This window comes from Diabrotica virgifera, chromosome 8 (assembly GCF_917563875.1).
Source record: "Diabrotica virgifera virgifera chromosome 8, PGI_DIABVI_V3a".
Classification (NCBI taxonomy): domain Eukaryota; kingdom Metazoa; phylum Arthropoda; class Insecta; order Coleoptera; family Chrysomelidae; genus Diabrotica; species Diabrotica virgifera.
The window spans coordinates 22,726,787-22,752,384 of NC_065450.1; the positions used below are offsets into that span (position 1 = coordinate 22,726,787).

Genomic DNA, 25,598 nt, shown 5'->3' on the forward strand with positions numbered 1-25,598 from the left:
ATGGACTTACCCAAGTTTTTTTTATGTATTTTGACCTGTAGAACACGAATTTTTTGGGTAACAGTTGATCCGGATGTCGATAAGATTGTTATAGACCAAGAAGTTGAGGAATCACATAACAGCGATTTCTCGCAAAACAAAACATTTTTTTGTATTTTTTGGGCCATTTTAACCAAAAAATGTTCCTACAAATTTTTTCGTAGGATGCATAGTTTTCGTGATAAACGAGGTTGAACTTTCAAAAAATCGAAAAATTGGAATTTTTGAACCCGAAAAACTTTTGATTAAAAAATAAAATAGCAATTCTGCTTACCGCATTTGAAAGTTCAAGTCAAATTATATCGGTTTTAATTATTTGTATTGCCAAAAATGTATTATTTTATTGTTAAAACAAAGCTATAAACACCTAGTGCTTGAGTGATGTTTCAATGATTTCTCATTTAAAATCGAACGAGTACGTAGAGGAGGTAAAAGTGCAAGCGGGGCTATTTCTAAGTAGCATGCAATAAAACGCATGTATTAGGCACGGGAAACAGTATGTGTTTATAGCTTTTTTTAACAATCAAAAAATAAATTTGTAGCAATACAAATATTCAAAACAGATATAATTTGACTTAAACTTTTAAAGGCGGTAAGCAGAATTGCTATTTTATTTTTTATTCAAACGTTATTCGGGTTCAAAAATTGCAATTTTTCCATTTTTTGAAAGTTCAACCGCGTTTATCTCGAAAACTATGCATCCTACGAAAAAACTTGTAGGAACATTTTTTGGTTAGAATGACCCAAAAAATACAAAAAAATGTTTTGTTTTGAGAGAAACCGCTGTTATGTAATTCCTCAACTTCTTTGTTTATAACAATCTTATCGACATCCGGATCAACTGTTACCCAAAAAATTCGTGTTCTACGGGTCAAAATACATAAAAAAAACTTGGGTAAGTCCATCTGAATTAAGAAGGCCGTTGTACCCCCCCCTGGCGACAAGACTAATATATTTAGAATAACTTTGGGTTTCATATTGCATAATTTTTTAATAGAGGAAAATACAATAGTTCCAATTTGGATCAAACTGAAGATAATTATAATGCAAATATTTTAGCACAAATATCAAAACAAAATAAAAAACACAAATAATCAACAGTCAACGTAAAAATTCTAGTTATTATAACATTAAAATATTTGTTTTTAAAAGTTTATAAATTTTATAAAATCCTTAAAATCAGCTGTAGACGCAGTACTACCATACCAATGTAACGTGACAAACAAAATTTCGACCAATCACGTGCCGAATTTCATACAGTTTTCGATACAAGAACTTGCATAGTGTCATACAGGGCACAAATGTACGTACAAGAAATGATACAAGAAAATGTATACAAGAAACGATATCAGAAACGATATTAGAAATGATACAAGAAAATGCATAGTGTCATACAGCCTTAAGGGACGAAGCCAGGAATAACTTCTACTAAAATGTAACCAAAAATATTGTGCGCTTTTTTTTTAATTGCGATTTTCATTTGTTAAATTTGCAATTTTTATTGATTATTAATTTTGTAGCATAGGATATTGATTTTAGAGAAAAACTTTTTAATAGAAAGTTGTAGTAAATTAAAGAACCTACAATTCGAGCTACGGTAAGTTTAATTTCCTTAATTGGTTATTGCAAAACAGCCTGCGAAATGTCCAAAATGGCCGTTTTTTACAATTGCCTTATTTATTGTACAAATAATTTTTTTTTATTTTTTAAAGTTTTAAAATGAAGACCTTTCAATTCCAAACACAAAAAAAATTGTAAACCCAGATTAACGAATTTGTTGCTTAGATATTATAAATTGTTTTTCACAAGAGGTCAAATGTCGAAGGCTATAACTTTTTGAAAAAAAAAAAAAAATCGTAGAAAGTTAGTGAAACATCCAATCTCCTTCGAAAGATTTATATTTTCATATTCTGATGTAAATAAATGCGTAAAACATTTTTAAACCTCTTATTTTTAGGTTTGAAAATAAGGGGGCAAATTTCGTTATAAACATTTAGAGCTGAAGCGGCCCTGTACATCCTATGAGTTTTTAACTTACAGATTATTGTTGCTAAAGATGAAACAAAGATTTATAAAAAAATAAAAAATTTCTACGACCAACTGAAGCCGAGATAATTTTTGGGTTTGCAAATAAGGGTGCAAATTTCGTTATAAACATTTAGAGCTGTAGCGGCCCTGTACATCCTAGGAGTTTCTAACTTACAGATTATTGTTGCTGAAGACAAAACGAAGATTCATAAAAAAATAAAAATTTTCTACAACCAACTGAAGCCGAGATAATTGTTTTTTTTTCTTAAGTCGTAGTGCCTTTATTTATAACAATTAAGAAATGATTTTACAGTCATTGACTAAAGAAAGACTTATGTTATCTTAAAATAAAAATTATTATAAAATATAATTACATTTAATTATTAAAAATTATTTTTAAAATCGGTGCTTTTGCGAGCGGCCGAATTTTGCAAATCGCTTGGATCGCTTCAAATCCGCGCGGTCGGAAAATTTTCAGGTAACTTGTATTAAATTTTGACAGAAAACAATTTAATAATATTACCGTTATAATATACAATCTATTTACCACTGTATTTGTTTTTCTTGATAAATTTTTATATGTGAAATTTCATTTCTGAAAAAATAGTATTATAAAAATGATACATATATATGAAATATATAACTATATTTTTAATTTTTTCATTGTTATATAAATATAATAATAATAATGTTACTTCTTACTATAATATACATAAAACCTTTTCTTCTTGTAGTGACTATTCTTTTTGGATTTCACATATAAAAGTTTATAAAGAAAAACAAATACAGTGGTAAATAGACTGTATATTATAATGGTAATATTATTAAATTGTTTTCTGTCATTTAATACAAGTTACGTAAAAATTTTCCGAGCACGCGGATTTGAAGCGAGCAGGGCGATTTGCAAAATTCGGCCGCTTGCAAAAGCACCGATTTAAAAAATAATTTTTAATAATTAAATATAATTATATTTTATAATAATTTTTATTTTAAGATAATATAAGTCTTTCTTTAGTTAATGACTGTAAAATAATTTCTTAATTGTTATAAATAAAGGCACTATGATTTAAGAAAAAAAAAACAATTATCTCGGCTTCAGTTAGTTCTAAAAAATTTTAATTTTTTTATAAATCTTCATTTCGTCTTTAGCAACAATAATCTGTAAGTTAGAAACTCATAGGATATACAGGGCCGCTTCAGCTCTAAATGTTTATAACGAAATTTGCCCCCTTATTTGCAAACCCAAAAATTATCTCGGCTTCAGTTGGTCGTAGAAATTTTTTATTTTTTTATAAACCTTCGTTTCACCTTCAGCAACAATAATATGTAAGTTAAAAACTCATAGGATGTACAGGGCCGTTTCAGCTCTAAATGTTTATAACGAAATTTGCCCCCTTATTTTCAAATCCAAAAATTAGAGGTTTAAAAATGTTTTACGCAATTATTTACATCAGAATATGAAAACATAACTCTTTCGAAGGAGATTGGATGTTTCACCAACTTTCTACGATTTTTTTTCAAAAAGTTATAGCCTTCGACATTTGACCTCTTGGGATAAACAATTTATAATATCTAAGCAACAAATTCGTTAATCTGGTTTACAATTTTTTTTATGTTTGGAATTGAAAGATCTTCATTTTAAAGCTTTAAAAAATAAAAAAAATTATTTGTACAATAAATAATGCAATTGTAAAAAACGGCCATTTTGAACTTTTCGCCAGCTGTTTTGCAATAACCAATTAACGAAATTAAACTTACCATAGCTCAAATTGTAGGTTTTTTAATTTACTACAACTTTTTATTTAAAAGTTTTTCTCTAAAATCAATATTCTAAGCTGCAAAATTGAAAATCATTAAAAATTGCAAATTTAACAAATGAAAATCGGAATTAAAAAAAAAGCGCACAATATTTTTGGTTACATTTTAGTAGAAGTTATTCCTGGCATCGTCCTTTACAACACCTGATAGGTTTCAAAAATTCCTGAATTATATCACGTTTTTTCACCCACAGCCTGGGGTAAATATCAAAAACAGTATATGCCAAAGATTGTTCGGACTATAGGACAATATAATTAATAAGCCATACCCTCAAAATATTTCTAAAGGTGATTCATGGAAGATTATACAAAAGCTAAAATATGATATGGATGATACCCAATTTGGGTTCCGCAAAGGACTTCGAACAAGAAAGGCATTGTTTGCGTTTAATGTCCTCTCTCAAAAATGCTTAGATATGAACCTGGATATTTATTCCTGTTTCATCGACCTCCAAAAAGCGCTCGACTTGGTCCGACATGAAAAACTAATATAATTATTGAAAAACAAAGATATAGACAGACGAGATTTACGAATTATCATAAATCTGTATTGGAATCAAAAGGCCAATATAAAGATGGAACAACAAGAATCCGAGAATATTGATATAAAGAGAGGAGTAAGACAGGGTTGTATTCTGTCGCCGCTACTGTTTAACCTATACAGTGAAGCCATATTTCAGGAAGCGATAGCGGAGCTAAGTGATGGAATCTCTATAAACGGAAGAATAGTAAATAACATAAGATTCGCTGATGACACCGTTATAATGGTAGACACCCTGGAATCGCTAGAAGAATTGCTAAATAGAATTAACGATTATTACATTCGATACTAACTAAAAATAAACAAGAAAAAACTAAATTTATGATCGTCTCAAAAACAGAACATGGAAATGAAAGGTTAATGATAGAGCAAACAAAAAAAGAAAATGTAAAGACATACAAATATCTGGGAACCTGAGTCGATGACAAAAATGACCAAAGCAAAGAAATTAAAGTCCGAATTGAAACTGCAAGGCAAGCATTTATAAAAATGAAGACACTGCTTACAAACAAAGACCTACAGTTGCCTCTCAGAGTGAGGGCTCTAAGATGCTACATATTTTCTATATTTCTATACGGAATGGAAGCTTGGACATTGAAGAGACAATACATAAGAAGAATAGAAGCGTTCGAAATGTGGTGCTACAGAAGAATATTGAAAATTCAGTGGGTTCAAAGGATTACCAATGTTGAAGTGCTACGACGTTTAAATAAAGAGTTAAAAATTATGAAGAGTATAAAAACTATAGAACTGGAATATTTGGGTCACATTACCAGAGGAGAAAAATACGAGTTACTGAGAATTATTATGCAAGGAAGGATCTAAGGAAGAAGAAGCATAGGAAGAAGACGCATCTCCCGGCTGAGGAACCTTAGAGAATGGTTTATCTGTAGTTAATTACAACTGTTCAGAGCAGCAGCCAACAAAGTGACCAAAGCCATTATGATATCCAACTTTCGATAGGAGAGGGAACTTTAAGAAGAAGAACATATCGCCAGTTAAATTGCCATGTACATAAAAAAGTAGTCACACCAGTGGATCAACGAGAATACCAGCCCATACATTTAATTTCTGCGGTTTCTTTGTATGCACCTCGTGAGAAGAAAAACTGAGGATCAGACACTGCTCTTTCACTCATTATTTAACAAAATTATAAACGGCGATCATAATCATCATAATGTTATCATCAAGTTATTGCACTTTATATGAATGAAATTTGTTATTTTTTAAAATAGGTTGGACGCTACTTCGGTTGATTCCAGATGCAACTGCTAGCTGTCTTGTACTTAACATGGGATATAGGTGAACATGTCCTAATACTGTATCTTCACTAGCTTCATTACCTATAGGCCCTTTAGTTTGTCGTTTTTTTTACCTATATTCCCAGTTTCCTGATTTTCTTTTACCAACTCCAAAACTTAGTTATTACTGACATGTTTATCTTGATGCAGATCATTAAATTTCTGAACGGTAATATTGGCAGATTCAACACACGATTGGCATAAAATATACAACGAAATAACATCTAGCCTTTCCGGAATGCAATAAACCATCTTGAATTTTCAAAAAATACAAACTAATGCTTAATACTGATATTCAGAAGGAAATCCTCTAATTTCACGTCGTTTACGAGTTCATATTATCATTTAATTAGTACGATAAGTCAGACAAAAAATGCATCACTTAAATCTAGAAATATATAATAATTTTATTTTTTTATATTTCAGGTACTAAATGGCAAAAGCATCGAAAAATTTTAACACCGTCTTTTCACTTTAAGATGTTGGAAGAATTTTTAAGAACATTTCACGCAGAAACGGAAAAACTTGTTAATTTACTACAAAAAGAAACTGAACAACCCTGGACCGATATCCTTCCGATCATATCTAAAATGGCTCTTCTTTCTATCACAGGTACACTTTATAAAAATGAAAATTGTTTGTAATGTATAATAGTTAAATGGTTAAAATGGCTATGCATACATTAAAGCACTTTATATTAGAATGGACTCAAATAGTTAACTCAAAACTCATGAAAAGTTTCTCCGACCAGGGCATTTAGCACAAAATAAATCGATTTTTAAATACAACACCTATTATTGACTTTGCATTGTATTCCGGTAGGTGTGAGTGACGGAATTAATTAAAAATAATAAAAATAAGTGTAACGACGAACAGTAATATACTTATTTATTTTGGGTGAACGAGGTTTGCTTATATCTCGAACGAGGGTTGATTGTCAGCGAGCCGAGGGTTTGTCTGCATCGTTTGCATGCTGTGAAGTGACGCCTCCGGACCACCGCTTTTATGCCAACTGGTTTTGCGGTTTTGAGATAATGGCCAGATGGCCCATAAATTACTGCCTCTAGATGAGAAGCTTTTTTGTATTTTAAGAAGTTGACATAATTTGGCGATCTGAGGGATCGTAACTTATTAAGTGTTTCCTTGAAAGAAACATTAATCTTACACAATCTGTTTAAGGGATAACCTTTTGTTTCTCGATATCAACGGCATATGGTTTGTATATCATATGTGGATTTTAAATGACCAATGCCGTTTCGTTTTGAGAAAAGTTATCAAAAATTAAGATAATAAAATTAGCAAAAATAGTAATTAAAGCGTACCGCTATACATTTTATTCAGGATGATGTCAGGAAAAAAATCTACTATAAAAAAATGGATGAAAATGCATAGATACATTTGAGGTGCATAAAATGCATCCAACAATGCATAAATATGTCAAAATAAGTGTATTAACAGCCATATTTTGTTACTAGGGGGTTTTTGGAGTCGCTCAAGACGAATACGCCATCAGAACTGACCACCGGGCACTTGGTGCCCAAAAACCCTCGAAACTCCAGAGTATGACGTGCCTTAGCAGTGATACTAGGCAACAGGGGCTCCGGAGTTCGATTCTGATGGCGTAGTTGTTTTCAGCGACCCCAAAATCCCCCGCGTAACAAAATCTGGCCCTTAATGTACTTATTTATTTTGACATGTTTATAATGCAATTATGCATTTTCACCTATTTTTCTAGAGCAGACTTTTTAGTATGGTATAGTTAGACCCAGACCCAGACATCCAAAGTGAAAGTTATCCTCCAACACCAAATTGTTCTATATGGTCCGCATAATGTTCAGAAAAAAGTCACACCATTTTGAGCGTCGGGTTGGGGGGGGGGGGGGGGGAGAGGGGGGAGAAATCTGCAAATTCGTAGTTTTTTAAGTTTTTCGTCAATATTTCTAAAACTAAGAGGTTTAGCATAACAACCTTCTACACAAAATTGTCCTACATTAAATTTGAAATAAAAAAGGCCCTATGCATAACTCTTCTAAAATGAACGGTTCCAAAGTTACGGAGGTAGTATAGTATAATTGGTCCAAAAAAAGGCCTAACCCAGACATCCAAAGTAAAAGTTTTCCTTCAACACCAAATTGTTCTATATGGTCCACATATTGTTCAGTAAAAAGTTACACCATTTGGAGCGTCCGGTTTGGGAGGGGGGAGATGGGGGAGAAGTCGGTAAATTAGTAGTTTTTTTACGTTTTTGGTCAATATTTCTAAAACAATGCTTTAGCGTAAGGAATGTTCTATAGAAAAATGTTCTACATAAAATTTAAAACAAAAAAGGTTCTATATATAATTGTTATAAAATCAACGGTTCCAGAGTTACGAAGGGTGAAAAGTAAAGGTTTTCGATACTTTTTATATTTACCGATTTCTCCCCCCTCTCCCCCCAAACCCGACGCTCAAAATGGTGTGACTTGTTTCTGAACATTATGTGGACCATATAGAACAATTTGGTGTTGGAGGATAACTTTCACTTTGGATGTCTGGGTTTATGGTATAGTTATATCATAAATATTGCCCAAAAGATATAAAAAGTATCGAAAACCTCGACTTTCATCCTCCATAACTCTGGAACCGTTGATTTTATAACAATTATGTATAAAACATTTTTTGTTTTAAATTTCATGTAGAACATTTTTGTATATAACATTGTTTACGCTAAAGCATAGTTTTTGAAATATTGACGAAAAACTACTAATTTACTGGCTTCTCTCCCATCTCCCTCCCAAACAGGACGCTCAAAATGGTGTAACTTTTTACTGAACAATATGTGGACCATATAGATAGAACATTTTGGTGTTGGAGGAAAACTTTTATTTTGGAAGTTTGGGTTAGGCCTTTTTTTGGACCAGTTATACTATAGTACCTCCGTAACTTTGGAACCACTCATTTTAGAAAGATTATGCATAGGACCTTTTTTATTTCAAATTTAATGTAGAACAATTTTATATAGAGGGTTGTTCATGCTAAACCGCATAGTTTTAGAAATATTGGCGAAAAACTTAAAAAACTGCGAATTTACCGATTTCTCCCCCCTCTCTTTCCCAAACCCGACGCTCAAAATGGTGTGACTTTTTTCTGGACATTGTGTGGACCATATAGAACAATTTGGTGTTGAAGGATAACTTTCACTTTGGATGTCTGGGTTATGCCATCTTTTGGATCAACTATACTATACTATTTCTCTTGATATCTTCCTGAACACAATGAAAAAAGTCTAGAGGTGCTGCATTCAAAAATCCGATTGATGGTGTATTTAGAATAATAGTTACTACATTTTTATATTCATTTCTTTAGATAATAGTCCAAGTAATGAAGCTTAAAATAGGACAAAACCCGGCAATTTTTACAGTTGGATCGATTTGTTGGTTGCCACCCCATCTCGGGGGTGGAAATTTTTTATTATATTTTGATCGCAAAAGTTGGTAAAAACATTCATTCTAAGCAAAAAATGTTCTACAGATTTTTTAAATTAAATTAATAGTTTTCGATTTATTCCCTACTATCTAAAGTGTTGGTTTTATTTATATCGAAAAAATCAATGTTTTTAATCAGTTTTCTGCTAATAACTCAAAAAGTTTTCGTTTTAACAAAACAGCTTTGCTTAATAAAAATGACTCTTTTGAAAAAATGAACAAAACAGATTTTTTTTTAATTTTCTTTAAGACTACCTAATAGTAATCGAGCTATACTTTATTACATGCTTTTCTTCGTCAAATGCTAAATATTGTAGTTTTAAAGTCAACAGACAGGAAAACTATGCATTTTTCGAGGATAACTTGTTCAAACTAATTTAAAGTATGTATATAAAAATATCTATCTCCAGAAATAAAAAAAAAGTCTCTAGCTCAAAAATTAAGTGACTTATAATGCAAAGAATGCCAGTCCCTATTTTTTTCAGCGACAAAGTCATTGGAAGCAACCCCCTAATCACCACCCTAATTAAAATTAGTCAATGACCTTATTTGATCTTTTTATTTATGCATTATTAAGAGGTACTAAAAGTTTGACGGGCTTAGAATGATTAGTTAAAAAAAAATTGAGTTAAAAAGCGAATACCGAAATTTTGTAGTTTGGTAAAAAAGCCATTTTCCAGAATAGAAAGATTAGCATCAGAGATACGAAAAAATGTTTAAATATGAAATTGTAGCTTATTTAATTCCCATGAAGTTGGTTTGCAAAAATTTTTTCTACGGCAAAAATTGAGTGAGCTATTGAGACCATTAAAATTTGTAATAATATGCAAAAACCACCTTTACCAATCCTTTCAAAAAATTCTCTTTACCAAACTTTCTAAGATAAAAAATAAAAAGATACGGTTAAAAAATCAATACATTTTTTTGAAAAAAAAGGAGAAATCCAATTGGAAGCATAATAATGTAAGTTAGCGTTGTTTTTACTCATTAGACTTATTCGTTCTTATTTACTTTACTACTTACTTAGTCCTAAGCCTTTCTACCTTTAGGTGTAAGCCTGGTGGAGTTGAGTTTGGCATTGTAGTCTCCGTGCTTTCCGATCTTGCGTTAGGTTTCTTGCACTTTCCAATGTCAATCCCTTCTTCTCGACTTCTTTCCTGATTTCATCTAACCACATAACTCTTGGTCTGCCTCTTTTGTTTTTCCCCTGCACTCTCGTTTCGAACACTCGTTTTGTAAGCCTCTCGTTCGACATTCTACACACGTGCCCGAACCATCTAAGTTGTCCCTCCACTATTTTTTCATTAATTGGTTCCAGTTTTAGGTTTTGTCTAATTGTTTCGTTTCGTATTTTGTCTGTCCTCTTTCTGTTTGCTATTTTCCTCAGGAACCTCATTTCCATAGCATTGACTCTGGATTTTTGTCTCCCCGTCAATGTCCATGTCTCGCTGCTATACTTGCTGCTATCTTGTCTCCCCGTCAATGGCCATGTCTCGCTGCTATACTCGCTGCTATCTTGTTTACTTATGTAGTATTAATAGATTCTAGAAGTTTGACTGGCTTAGAATGATTAGTTTTAAAAAAACTGGAGTTAAAAGCTGTAGTTTGATAAATCTTGCCATTTTCTTCAGAATAGGAAGATTAGCATCAGAGATACGAAAAAATGTTTAAATATGAAATTGTAGGTTATTTAGTTTCCAAGAACTTGATTTGAAACCATTTTTTCTACGGCAAAAATTGAATAAATCGTAAATTATTATATCGAAAAACATTGATTTTTCGATATAAAACTAACATTTTCGATAGCGAATAAATCGAAAATTGTTAATTTTATCAAAAAATGTATAGAACATTTTTTGCTTAGAATGAATGTTTATATCAACTTTTGCAGTCAAAATATAATAAAAAATTTCCACCCCCGAGATGGGGTGGCAACCATCCCCATGGTGAAAGCGCCTTTTAGCATCGTATAGATTATGATTCTTGGACTATCCACTACATATTCTCAAATTTTCAAGCAAATCGATCCATTCTGTAAAAATTGCGAGGTGAGAAGCTTCTGTTCCTGGACTATAAGATTGGGTATCGGTAGAGGTTAGTAGGGGAATATTTTCAGTCTCCTAACATTAATTAAACAAATTTTGGAGGATCTTTATTAGTTTTCCCCCTCCCTATTTCAATACTTTCATTACAATGCCGTCTTCTTTTAGGGTTTTGTTGTTTTTCATTTCTGCTAATGTCATTTGAATTTCTGATGATGGGATTTCTGGTATGTCTTCTGAGCCCTGATTGTAAACATTTGGGATATTTGTTACAGGGATATAAGTGGAATGTTTTATATATACAGTGATGAGCGCGCTAATAACTGGCAAAATAGCACAAAAGATGGAACACGTATTAAGTTGTGAGATAAAAAGATATAAAACTAGTCGAACTAGGAAATTTAGCGATATTAACCTATAAATTTACATTATGTTGATTGCTTCCCAAGAAGGATTTGCTATTGTTATTCGCAAAACTTTAAGAAGATATATTACCTCTTGGGAAGCAATTAATAAGAGGTTTATAAAAATTAACATCACGATAAAAGGAAGCAGAATAGCCGTACTAGGAGTTTATGGCATTAATGAGGACTCATTGATCAACAATAAAGATGAATTCTTCGAACAACTGAACGACGAAATTATAAAAGTAGGAACATCTAGAGATATCATACTTCTAGCAGACTTCAATAGCAGAGTAGGGCGGGAATTTAACAACAAAGTGGTAGGAGCACACGGTGAAAATAACAGAAACGATAATGGAACCAAATTAATATCAACATGCACACAAAATAACTTAAAAATATTAAATGGATTTTATCCACACCGTGATATACATAAGTACACCTGGATAGAACAGACCAGAAATCTGAAATCTATAATAGATTATAGCGTTGTAAGACAGAGAACTACAATTAAAATACAAGATGTCCGAGCAGTCAGAGGGCCATCATGTGGCACCGATCATCATCTGCTTAAAGTTAAAGCGGTACTCCCAAACAGATATGAAAAAGAGCACATCGAGTCAAATCAGTTAATAAAACAAGTACGGTACAATCTATACAGTCTAAACCATGAGAGTGTAAAGCTATTGTATAAAAAACGTTTAGACGAAAAATTAGAAAGTGGTAGTTTTGAAAATACCGAAGAACACTACGAACACACCAAAAAGTCCATTCATTTGGCAGCAGAAGAAGCATTGGGGAAATGTGACGAAACCCATAAAGGAATAAAACCGTACTGGTGGGATGAAGAAGTAGAAAAGGAAATTACAGATAAACGTCGGAAATACCAAACGTTCCTATCAACAAAAACAGACAACGATAAAATAATTTACAAAGAAGCCCAAGCCAAAGTAAGAAAGAAGATAACAAACAAGAACGAATCATGGGAAAAGAACTGACAAAAAGTCAACACTTACATAGGAGGTAGAAGAAGCACAGAGAGTTGGAGATTAATTAAAAATATGAGAACTAATAAGAAAAAAGACGTTACATCACCAATAACAACGGAAAAATGGGAAGAACATTTCAAAAAATTACTAAAAGAACAAATACCAGAATTTGTTAACATAGAAGACAACATGATAGGTATACATATAAATTCATCACCATTACACATAAGTAAATCAGAGAGGGAAGAAATAACCAAATCCCTGAAAAATGGAGAATCTCCTGGTCCTGGTGACATCCCTGCAGAATTAGTGAAAGGCGGCTCAGACAAACTCCAAGAACAGCTAAGAAAACTCTTCCGAATTACCAAAAGAATGGAAATTATCTATCATGTCAACAATCCACAAAAAGGGCAGCAAGGATCAATGTGGAAATTACAGAGGAATTGCGGTAAACAGCACAATAAGTAGGATGTATAGGAAACTTATTAAGAACAAAATAGAAAATGACTATAGAGATTACGAAGCAGAGGACCAAGCTGACTTTCGAGCTGGGCGGTCCACAGTAGACCACCTGTACTCTACTACGCAAGTTATTGAGAAAAAAACAGCCGTCAATAAAGAAGTTCACCTGGTATACGTAGACTTACAAAAAGCATATGACAGTGTGCCCCTCAGCAAACTATGGTCAACCCTACATCAAACCAACATTAAACATGGTCTTATCAAAGCACTCCAAAGTCTGTGTAATGGAACGACTGCAAAAATTAAAACTGGATCAAGGATGTCTGAGGGATTTAAGGTCAAGAAAGTATTGAAGCAGGGTGGTTGTATTTCGCCTACCCTTTTTAAAATTTATCTGGAACAAGCACTCAAGCTGTGGAAAAGAAAATGTAATGGCATGGGAATCCCTCTCAATCACGACTGACGTTCTGATTGCTCAAGATCATGACGACTTAAGTTACATGACGCGGAAGCTAATAGAAGAATATAACAAATGGGGTCTCGAAGTCAACATTAAGAAAACTGAAACCATGTGTATTGGAGGAACAAAGCAGTCCATTACATTAGACGATGGGGTAGAAATAAAACACTGCGCATAAATACAAGTACCTGAGCATGAAGATAACTCAAGATGGAACACTCGATGCTCCTATAAAAGACAGAAATATACAGGGTAGAAAAGCCATATTCATGATGAACGGCATTCTGTGGGAACAGAAAATATCTAAAGCGAACAAACAGCTCATATACAATAGCATACCTAAAAGTATAATCACATATGGCAGTGAAGTTTGGCCACTGAAACAAAGAGCGCAGAAAATGTTACTAGTAACAGAAATGGACTTCTCGAAAAGAGCAGCAGGCAAATCAAGAAGAAATCGGATACCAAACGAGAGAATACGAGAAATGATGGGAGTAACACATACAATAATCGATGACATAAAACAAAACAACTGGTATGGTACGGCCATGTACAGAGAATGCCAGATGACAGAATCCCTAAACAGATTTTGGCATGGACACCACAAGGGAGAAGAAAAAGAGGAAGGCCGAGAAGAAGCTGGAGGAAGGGAATTGAAAAACTAGAGGAAAGAGAAATCCCTCCAGGTCTATGGTTACATAGAGAAGAATGGCGGTTAGAAGTCGGAAGGCGTCGGAGAACGCTGTAAACCGATAGTAGTAGTAGTAGTGATTGTTTTCCACCTTTACACGTATCAGAGGAGTATGTCAACTAAAACTGTCACTGTGATAGTGGTAGTTTCCAAACTCGTGCTATATGAAGGTGGGAAATATTCAATATAATGTCAATGTATAGTGTATAGTATCGATTTCATATAATAGAATGAACTATCTTTTAGTAAAGTCGTCCCAGGGAACGCAACTCATTAATATTGGCAATATCATTTTAAAGTCTTCTACTTTAAAATGTATAAAATATGTCTGAATTGCCGATATAAATGAGTTAGATTAAATAAATTATTAGAAGAATTTTTTACTAAGCAACAACATTTTTGTTTAATTTAGTATTATTTTGTATTTTGACAACGACACACCACTTGGGCGTCGAAACGTTAATAAAATAATTTTTTTTGGTAAAATTGTGGCTTATTTCCCATTGAAAATAGTTGGTCAATGTATAGGTTAATATCGCTAAATTTCCCAGCTCGACTAGTTTTATTTCTTTTTATCTCACAACTTAATATATTTTCCATCTTTTGTGCTATTTTCCCGGATATTAGCGCGCTCATCACTGTATATAGTACGCTGTAGAAATATTCGACTACTAAAATGATTTTAAAAATTTTAGATACGGCAATGGGAATATCATTAAACGAAGAAGAAAGCGACGCAGATCAGAAATATATAGCCACCATGTCCCAGCTCCGAGACGTTCTGTTCGAAAGATTTACAAGACCATGGTTGTACCGCAATTTTATCTATTACACATTTACTTCTTTGGGCCATTTAGAGAAAAAGCTTATATCTGACCTACAAAGCTTCACTGATAACATAATTAAAGAGAGAAAGAAAACCTTCAAGTGGTTTGAATTCGATGATGACACCAGTTGGATATCGAACGGTTCCCGTAAATCGAAGTTTGTATTTCTGGATATTCTTTTGAATGCATTTATGTATAAGCAGAGTATTGATGACCAAGGAATTCGTGATGAAGTTAATACGTTTACTTTTGAGGTTTGGTTCTTTGTTACAAATAGTAATTTTTTCACATTAGAAATAAATTTAATGAAAAAAAAAATTGAGACAACTTATCATTACAAATACCAAAATATTTATAATTGCAATTTTATTCTTATTCTTAAAGGCCATCGGTATATAATTCGCAAATATTTTACGGCTATCCCTACGTTTTCTGTCTTTATACGGCAAATTACGTGTAGTAAAATTCACACTGGTATGGATAAATTATTAATTCAGTTAATAAATGTGATTATTTCATTCATGAGATTCTGACCAATAGAAAGTTACAGAAATAAAAATTTAACTGATTATTTTTTAATGATTTTAACTTCCAATCGTATAGTAAGATATTTGTTCACGTGTTTAATTCTGTCCAATCAGAAATTATACTGATAATTATCTACTGTATAAAATTACCGATAGAATTTTTTTAAGTAGATTGTTTCTGTTTAATGGCAACCAGTTTCCTAGTTTTGACAACTGTCACATTTAAGAAAATATCCATAATATACGCATTAAAAAATAATCTTACGAATATCACACGAGAGTAAGAATAAATAAGAAAATGATGATTCATTTTTACTCAAATTTGTTGTCATTGGCAATAGCCACTCAAGCCCTGCGGGCTCTCGTGTCTATTGCCAGACAACAAATTTTCGAAAAACTGTCGCATTATTTTCAATTTATTCTCACTCTCTTGTGATATTATACCCGATTATTTCATTCATAGGAGATTCTGACCAATAGAAAGCTACAGAAATCTGAATTAAATCGATAATTTTTGATAATCTCCCGTCGTTAAGTATATTACGTCAGATGCCCTTCGTTGCTACGAAAAAATACATTCAGTGACATTAATGACAATTAATGTTTTAAAAATTATAAAAGTGATGACTTTCAATCGTCAAATATTTATAAAAACTGTGTGTTTAATGGTACTTACATAAATAAATTACAATAAAATTTTGGTTTTGAACAGTTTTATTCATGAAATAATCGCAACAAATTGCACTCGACCTCTGAAATTAATATATAATTTTTGCTCTCGTGACACTTTGACATAATTTCACTCGCCTTCGGATCCTGAAATTAAAACTGTCAAAGTGTCACTCGGGAAAAATTCAATAATTTCAGAGCTCTTATGCAATTACTACTGATTATTTCATTCATAGGAGATTCTGACCAATATAAAGCTACAGAAATCTCAATTAAATCGATAATTTTTGATAATCTCCCGTCGTTAAGTATATTACGTCAGATGCCCTTCGTTGCTACGAATAAATACATTCAGTGACATTAATGACAATTAATGTTTTAAAAATTATAAAAGTGATGACTTTCAATCGTCAAATATTTATAAAAACTGTGTGTTTAATGGTACTTACATAAATAAATTACAATAAAATTTTGGTTTTGAACAGTTTTATTCATGAAATAATCGCAACAAATTGCACTCGACCTCTGAAATTAATATATAATTTTTGCTCTCGTGACATTTTGACATAATTTCACTCACCTTCGGCTCGTGAAATTAAAACTGTCAAAGTGTCACTCGGGAAAAATTCAATAATTTCAGAGCTCTTGTGCAATTACTACTGATAATTTTTGATAATATCCCGTCGTTAAGTGTATTACGTCAGATGCCCTTCGTTGCTACGAAAAAATACATTCAGTGACATTAATGATAATTAATGTTTTAAAAATTAGGTTTGTTCTAGCATCAGTTTCAAACGGTTTGAAACCATCAGCGAATAGTGGACCAGTGCGAGTAGAGGGGATAGTACTGGCGACTGTATTATGTTCTCTCACTGACCAAATGGTTGCTGACGGTTTCTGACTAGTTTGACTGTTTGCTAGAACAAACCTATATTATAAAAGTGATGACTTTCAACCGTCAAATATTTATAACAACTGTGTGTTTAATTATTGGATTGTACAATTATTGTACTTACATAAATATATTACCATAAAATTTTGGTTTTGAACGATCTCTAAAATTATTATCGAATTTTTGCCCTCGTGACAGTTTCACATAAGTTCACTCCCCTTCGGGTCGTTAAATTAAAACTGTCAACTCGGGAAAAATTCGATAATTTTAGAGCTCTTGTGCAATTACTACTGATTATTTCATTCACAGGAGATTCTGACCAATAGAAAGCTACAGAAATAAAAATTAAACTGATAATTTTTTATTATTTCATTCATAGGAGATTCTGACCAATAGAAAGCTACATAAATAATATAAAAAATACATTCAGTGGCATTAATGACAATTAATGTTTTAAAAATTATAAAAGTGATGACTTTCAACCGTCAAATATTTATAACAACTGTGTGTTTAATTGTACTAATTTGTACTTACATAAATAAATTACAATAAAAAAAATATTGGTTTTGAACAGTTTTATTCATGAAATAATCGCAACAAATTGCACTCGATCTCTAAAATTAATATAGAATTTTAGAGCTCTTGTGCAATTACTACTGATAATTTTTCACTAACTATGTATTTAGTGATTTTAATAATTTATATGTACAACAAAAACTAATACTCAATCGAGAAAAGAGGAAAAGTATTAAAGTGATTTTTTAATAATATATTGTTACTATGGAACGCTTACAATTTTGAACATCTTTAACAAAAAAATACTTGGATCACAGAATATATCCTGATGTATTAATAAAAAACAAGTTAACGTCTTAAATCAATTGTTTATCAAATACACTCTCAATATTATTTAATCAACAACTCAAAATATTCCCGATGCCATGTCAAATATTTAAAACTGTCACTGTGTCTTGTCATCATATTCTATTTGACTCAATGCGTTGTATGACAAAGATAGCGAATGTCTGGTTTGGAAAATATCACCACGGACATGGTGTCCATTTTTTTCGAATCCTGAAAAAAAATAGATATTTTAAAAAAATTTAAACGCACAATGAAAGACCAAATTATTGTCGAGGGCCGAAAGTCCTTTAGAATAAATGAAAAGTTTATTTTGAATGAGATATTTGAAATTAAAAATCACACTAAATTTTCTCTTAGTTTTTTACCCTGTAATTTATTAAAATAAACATCATAGAAGTTTTCAGGAACTTTCAGCCCTCGGTAAGAACGTTATCTTTCATTCTGCGTTTAAATTTTTCAAAAATACTTATTTGTTTTCTCAGGATTCGAAAAAAATAATTCCCCCCATTTGAATAGCATTGCAGCCGAAAATACGTACCTCATATATTTTTTGTTAGGTATATTTGAAATTACTAAAATGGGATTTTTATGCATAAGAAATGCTGCGAATATATATGCGAATAAATATGTATGTTAAATTATTCGTTTAAATATGTCGAAAGTATTTGACCAGGGCATTTAGCACTAAAAACACCGGAATAAATCGATTTTTAAATATACACCCATCGACTTGTACCTTTTTGCTGTTGGTTCGAGATGACGTCAGCAAAAAAGTCTACATTAAAAAATGGGTAAACATGCAGAATTGCATTTACAGTGCATAAAATGCATCCAAAAGTGCATGAACATTTTTGATGAGTGTATGAGCAGATTTACACGGGAATATTTGGGGTCGCTGACCCCCAAAACCCCCGATCTATATCCCTGAAAAATTAAAAAAAGGCATATACCTTCATTAGAATATAAAAGACTGTATGACTAGTACAAACTTCCATATAAGTCAAAACGGCAACAGGTGTATGTTCTCAAAAACTGATATGGTCTGCTTTTAAACCAAGAGGAGTAATTCAAATTTATCGCGCAATAATGCTTGTTTGTAATTGGTCTAACCTCATGCAAGTTTACTCAACTGTTATGAAATTTTGACACTAATGACATTTATAAAATTTTGACACTGCTGGCATTTCATAGGATAATTAAGTTAAATCGGCGATTTTTTGTGTTTTCTACTTTATTCCTTTAATTTTTAGATCATTAGTATACTTTTATATAAAAAACAGTTGTTTTTAGAACTCTTTAGCGACGAAGTAGTATAATATAATATGTATGGATTACCGTCGAAGGCCGATATGCTCAATCAAAAATGATTTGGTGATTTTTCTATTGACTTTCTTAGGTGTGAATGTGTCTTTTTAGTCTACTCCTACTGGTTTAAAAACAAACCATAGTGTGTAAAAAATATTTATTAAAACCAGCTAAGTACTTTCGGCATAGCAAATGCCATCATCAGAGTTTCGTCTTATAGGTATAAAAACCTCATAGAAGAGTAATTGTTGACAAAAATCATATTAAAACTAAATAGATACAGGACTAGGCCCCTGATTTAGGGTGAAAATCCTTACAAATATTAATATCACATCTAATGTGCTTTGAGACAATATGGCTACCACGTTACAAGAAGGTAACCATATTGTCTCAAAGCACGTCAGATGTGATATTTAATATTTGTACGGGCTTTTACCTTTAAGAGGCTGAAAACTTCTATAATGTTTATTTAATAAATTACAGGGGTGAAAAACTAAGAGAAAATTTAATGTGATTTTTAATTTCAAATATCTCATTCAAAATAAACTTTTTATTTATTCCAAGGCCCTCGGCAATAATTTAGTCTTTCATTGTGCGTTTAAATTTTTTAAAAATATTTATTAGTTTTTCCAGGATTCGAAAAAAATGGACACCATGTCCGTGGTGATATTTTCCAAATCGAACATTCGCTATCTTTGTCATAAAACGCACTGTATCAATTTAATTTTAAGATGTTGTTTGTCAACAATTACTCTTCTATGAGGTTTTTATACCTATACGACGATGCTCTGATGATGTCATTTGCTATGCCGAAAGTACTTAGCTGATTGTAATAAATATTGTTTACACATTATCAGTTTTTAAGAACATACACCAGTTGCCGTTTTGACTTATATCTTCATTGCTTACGAATATTATCGAAATATTTTTTTTAGGGACATGACACTACATCCGTTGGGATGTGCCTGACTTTGATGCTGTTAGCAAATCATGGAGATTATCAGGTGAGAATATTTAAAGGGTCATTTATTCACCCAATCTGTATTATATCGAAGCAAACCTGCTAGGTCCACATTCTCTGTCCCTTTTCTTTAAAGGGTACCTACTATACGGCGCCTGATATTTTTCATAAAATATCTAAGAACGCCCGTCAAGGTGAAATAATTTGCGATTTTCTACTTTAAACAAAGTATAAAATAACGTGTAAAAAATATACGAACAGAAATATTCACAATTCGTCTACCTACCATTCTGTGATATTGTTCAATTGTAAATAGTTTTATCATTTTTTAACTGCATATTACTTTTATATTTTCAGAACAAAATTTACCAAGAAATAATAGAAGTAATTGGTGATAATTCAGAACCAAACATAAACCTAATAAACAAACTAAAACTAATGGACCGATTTATCAAAGAATGCCTTCGATTGTACCCAGTTTTACCATTTATTTCGAGAAAATTAGAAGAGGATGTAACAATAGATGGTTATCTTTTGCCGAAAGGGATTCTGATAAATATTCACCTTTTTGACGTTCATAGAAACGAGAAATATTGGCCCGATCCAGAAAAATTTGATCCAGATAGATTTTTGCCAGAAAATTGCGCCAACAGGCATCCCCTTGCGTATATTCCCTTTAGTGCAGGCAGTAGAAATTGTATAGGTAAATAATTTTGTGTTAAGTACGTTGAATAAGACGACACATTTTCATTTAGTGGAGTCAATGTGGGCATTTGGCTCCGAATTCTGTCCTAATGCATCAATTTACTTGATATTTTCACAATAAGTAGAGAATAGCTTCAGAAATAAAGTCTACCCTATACGAAAATATACATACGTCTTGGGTGTGGTTCTCACGCCTTTTTGGGAGTAGCAAATTTTTTGGTCAAAATAACTAAGGGAGTGATTAGAAAACCTAATTCTAAGCCGAAGCAACCATTTTTTTGAAAACTCAATATTCATTGAGGTATTTGTGGTTGAAAATGACATGTTCATTGAACGATGACGGTTTTTTACGAATAACTTAAAAAATTTGCATCTAACGAAAAAACCGTAGAAATCATTTTGGTAGCTCAATAAAAAAATAAAAAAATTCCCAAAACAGGAAGTATTATATTTGTTCTCGCCTTGCAAAAGCACGTCGAATAATATATCACTTCTGTGAATCTGAACTTCAGAAGATTTCATCTGAATCTGTACATAGTATTAACGAGTATAAAATATACAACTATAATGCATAGCTATGTACATTCCTTCCGGACAGGGAGGTGCAATTGTTATTTTGACAGGGTATTTTTTAATTTTAAAAATAAATATTCTAAAAAAGACAGGTTTTTTTGGTGAAATTACCAATTGCCATGTGATCAAACAAATTACGCGTGCATATAAATGAAACCACTATAGGTAAGCAGCAGTGTGAGAAAGAGCGTATACCGATAGCTGTTTGCGTCCTCTGTTGTAGCTGAGCAAGTCCATTCAAAATCGTCCAAAATCACGTGACCTGGCGATATCCATGTTGTTGTGCATCGAAACGTTAGAGTAATTATTATATATTATAGTTTTTTAAGTAATTTTTCTTAATTAAAGGAAAATAATACGTACTATACAATAGATTTTGCAAATATGATAGAAAAAGACAAATTTATTGTTATAAATATATAGGTAGAAAAGTATAAAACTATAAACTAAATTAATTCTGTGTCCGAATCTTGTACTTCTTCAAACTCCTCATCTGAGCTTAAATGTTCATTCTGTTCTTCTTCGTTAGACTCCCCTCGAGACTCAGATTCTTCTTCTACATGATCTTTCAATAGTTGTAATATGTATTTAGAATTATTAAAAACTAATTAGTGATTTTTTTTTTTTTTTTTTTTTTTTTTTTATTTATTTATTATTTATACATATGACCTGGCCTCTAGTGACTAATCCAGGTCGTTTTTTCCTGATGGGATTACAGATATTTTTTTTTTTATATTTTTACATTTTTTACTCAACTATTAAATCTATTTTTACAATAACAATTTGCCATAATCTATTAATTACGTATAACAAACAAAGTTAAATAAACAATTTAAAATATTTTTGGTACTATCAACTCCCTTCTAAGTTATAAAGACAGTCCCTCTATTTTCAGAAGAGAGTTGGTAGTTTTTTTTTTTTTTTTTATTTTTTTTTATTTTTATGAATTATGTATTGAATTATTATTTTTATTTATTTATTTTATATTGAATTATTATTATTATAATTGTAAATATCTATTTTTGAATTTGTATTTTATTTTATTTATTTTAACTTTATCTTACTCAACTTCATCAGGGTTGGATTATTGGTTGTCTTCTTCTATTATTATAGATTTCTTGTTGTTTTTTAGATATTATTTGTGTGAGATTGTTTAATATTTCAAAATATTCTTTATTTTGTAATATATCTCTTATTTCAATTCTTTCTAATCTTCTTCTCATTTCTCTATGTTCTTCATTTTCTATAGTATTTTCACAATGTAACACTATATGTTCTGGTGTACCTAGTTCTCCACATTCACAATATGCATCATCTTTTAAGTTAAATCTTTCCAAATATGTTGGGTACGGTCCATGTCCTGTTAAAAAGTGTATTAAGCCTTGTTTTGGATTAAAATAATTTGGAATGTTTTCTAATATTGGTATAAAATTGTATAAACGTCTAGATTTTGTTGAATTTTCCCATTCATTTTGTCTTTTTCTATTTATTATTTCTTTTAATTCTCTTTTATTTCTTATATCTAATCCTATTATTTGTATTATTTTTTCATATTTTTCTTTTTTTAGCCAATAATTACATGCTCTTTTTTGTGTTTCTAAATGCATTGGCATTACTCCAGTTAAAACTGTGAGTGCCTGTGTTGCAGTTGTTCCAAATGCTCCCGTCATTCTTACAAGAAATCCTCTCTGAGCTCTATTTAATTTTTCTGCGTTTTTTTTATTTATTAATCTATGTGCCCATACACTTGAACCGTACCCTACAATTGATGCAAGTATTGTACTTAGGTATATTCTCATCTGTCGGAACGAAATTCTATATTCCTTCTGTGCTAGACTAGCAATGCTATGCATGATCTTTGTTGCCTTTTCACAGACACAATTCATGTGTTTTGTAAATAATTTTTGTTCGTCTATTATAATACCTAAATATCGTGTTTCCATTTTTCTTTTTATTGTTTTCCCTCTAATTTTTATAATTGGATCTCTTTCTAAATTTCCTTTTATTAAACTATATGTTGTTTTTGAATCTGATATTGTTAATTTTACTTTATTCATCCAATCATTTACTCTTATTAATACTTCATTTGATTTATTTTCTAATTCTCTTCTTGAGTTTGCATCTATGATCAACAACAAATCATCTGCATATGCTATGCTTCCAAGCACTTCAGGATCTATAGTCAATTGTTCCAACAGTTCCTCTAGCATTACATCCCAGAACATAGGTCCACAAACTGATCCTTGTGGACATCCTTTTGTGATATGTTTTGTCTTTTTTCCTGTTGGACAGCTTAGGCTTGCATATCGGTCTTGACAGTAGTTTCTGAGACTTCCGTACAGATTCTTTGGACATCTCATTCTTCGAAGTCTTTCAAAGAATGACGGCCACCAAAGATTGTCAAAAGCCCCAGACACGTCTATAAAGATCATTAAAACGTACTTTTTTATGCTTTCGTTTACTATTTCAAATACTTTATTTATTGCATCTTCTGTTGATCTACCTTTCCTAAAACCATACTGACCAGGATGTAATCCAATTTCTGTTCTTATTTGATTTAATTTTTTACATAGTAATTTTTCTTGTAATTTTCCCATTGTATTCAATAAACATACCGGTCTGTATGATTTCGGTAAGGCAGGATCTTTATCTTCCCCTTTATGTATTATTATAACTTCTGCTTGTTTAAAATTATTGGGAAACCTTCTTTGTCTAAGACATTCATTATATAATGATGTTAGTACTGGAATTATTTGTTCCGACAATGCTTGAAGTATTTCAACATGAATATTATCCGGTCCAGGTGCCTTCTTTCTTTTCATTTCTCTCATACTTTCATATACTTCTTCTTCTGTGAATTCCTCTATTTCTCTTTCTTCTTCTATTTGGTATTCTTGTATCATTTCTTCTCTTATATTTCTTTGTTCTACTGTTTCTCCTTCTAATTTATCTGGAGGTAATAATACATTAAGTAATGTTTCGGCCGATTCTTCCCAACTTTCTGTAAATGTTCCATCTTCTTTTTTTAAAGTAGAAAGCATTGTCGGACATCTAATTTTTTTAGAAACTATTTTATATGGTATTCCCCACATATCTAATTCTAAGTGTCTTGATACGAAGGTTTCCCAACTTTTAGCTTTTGTTATTTTTATTTCTTGTTTATATTCTTGTTTTAGTCTTCTATACTCACCTAGAAGGATTTGCCTCTCAAGATAGATACCACATCGTTGATATCGCTTTCGCGCATATCTAACTCTGCTTCTCATTCTTGTGAGGTTTTCCTTCCAGGCTGAGTTTTTTACTTTACTATTTTCTTTTATTTTTGGTATTGCTATATCCATTGCTTTTTTAATTTGTTTGGTTAATTCTTTTGTTGCAATATTTATATTAGATCCCCTTTGTACCAGACAAGGTGGTCGAAACTCAGACTTTAATAGTTCATAATTTGCTTTACCTATATTGTATCTTACCGAAGATATTTCCGTATTACGTGGATTTAGGTTATTAAGATTGAAAGTTATAAGGTTGTGATCACTTATTGTTGCATGCTCCATCACTTTCCAATCCTTAACTAGGTGTGCTACTGCAACATTTGATATTGTTATATCTATATTGCTAGCCGCACCAGCTCTGTTTTGAAAAGTTGGTGGGTTTCCTGGTTTATTGTGTACTATCAACTCTAGTTCATTAATCATATCTTCTACTAATAATCCTTTTTGATCTGTTTGAGTTGAATTCCACAATATTGATTTTGCATTTACGTCTGCTACAACTATAACTTTTTCCTCTCTATATGTTATAAATATAGCTCTTATCTTTTCCACGTATTCATCAATATCTTCACAGAACTGACAATATAGGTTAGCTATGATAAATTTACCTGCTTTTGTTAGCAATTCTACACAGATACAGTGTCGATCACTAAATTGTTTTAGAATTAGAAGTCTCATATTTTTATTGAATAATACGGTTACCGCCATTGGATTTTCTCCTATGCTTGCACATTGTGCATTAATTGGCATGTGTTGAATTTTTCC

At 31.6% G+C, this 25,598-nt stretch overlaps 1 protein-coding gene across 1 annotated transcript in view; it reads left to right on the forward strand.

The window, feature by feature from the left end:
* LOC126889344 (cytochrome P450 4C1-like) overlaps positions 1–25,598 on the forward strand; it is an 81,944-nt gene that overhangs the window by 25,092 nt on the left and 31,254 nt on the right. The window contains exons 4-7 of the mRNA XM_050657579.1: positions 6,153–6,338; positions 14,934–15,319; positions 20,258–20,326; positions 20,641–20,986. Of these exons, the coding sequence (XP_050513536.1) occupies positions 6,153–6,338; positions 14,934–15,319; positions 20,258–20,326; positions 20,641–20,986 (987 nt within the window). The remainder of the gene's footprint in view (positions 1–6,152; positions 6,339–14,933; positions 15,320–20,257; positions 20,327–20,640; positions 20,987–25,598) is intronic.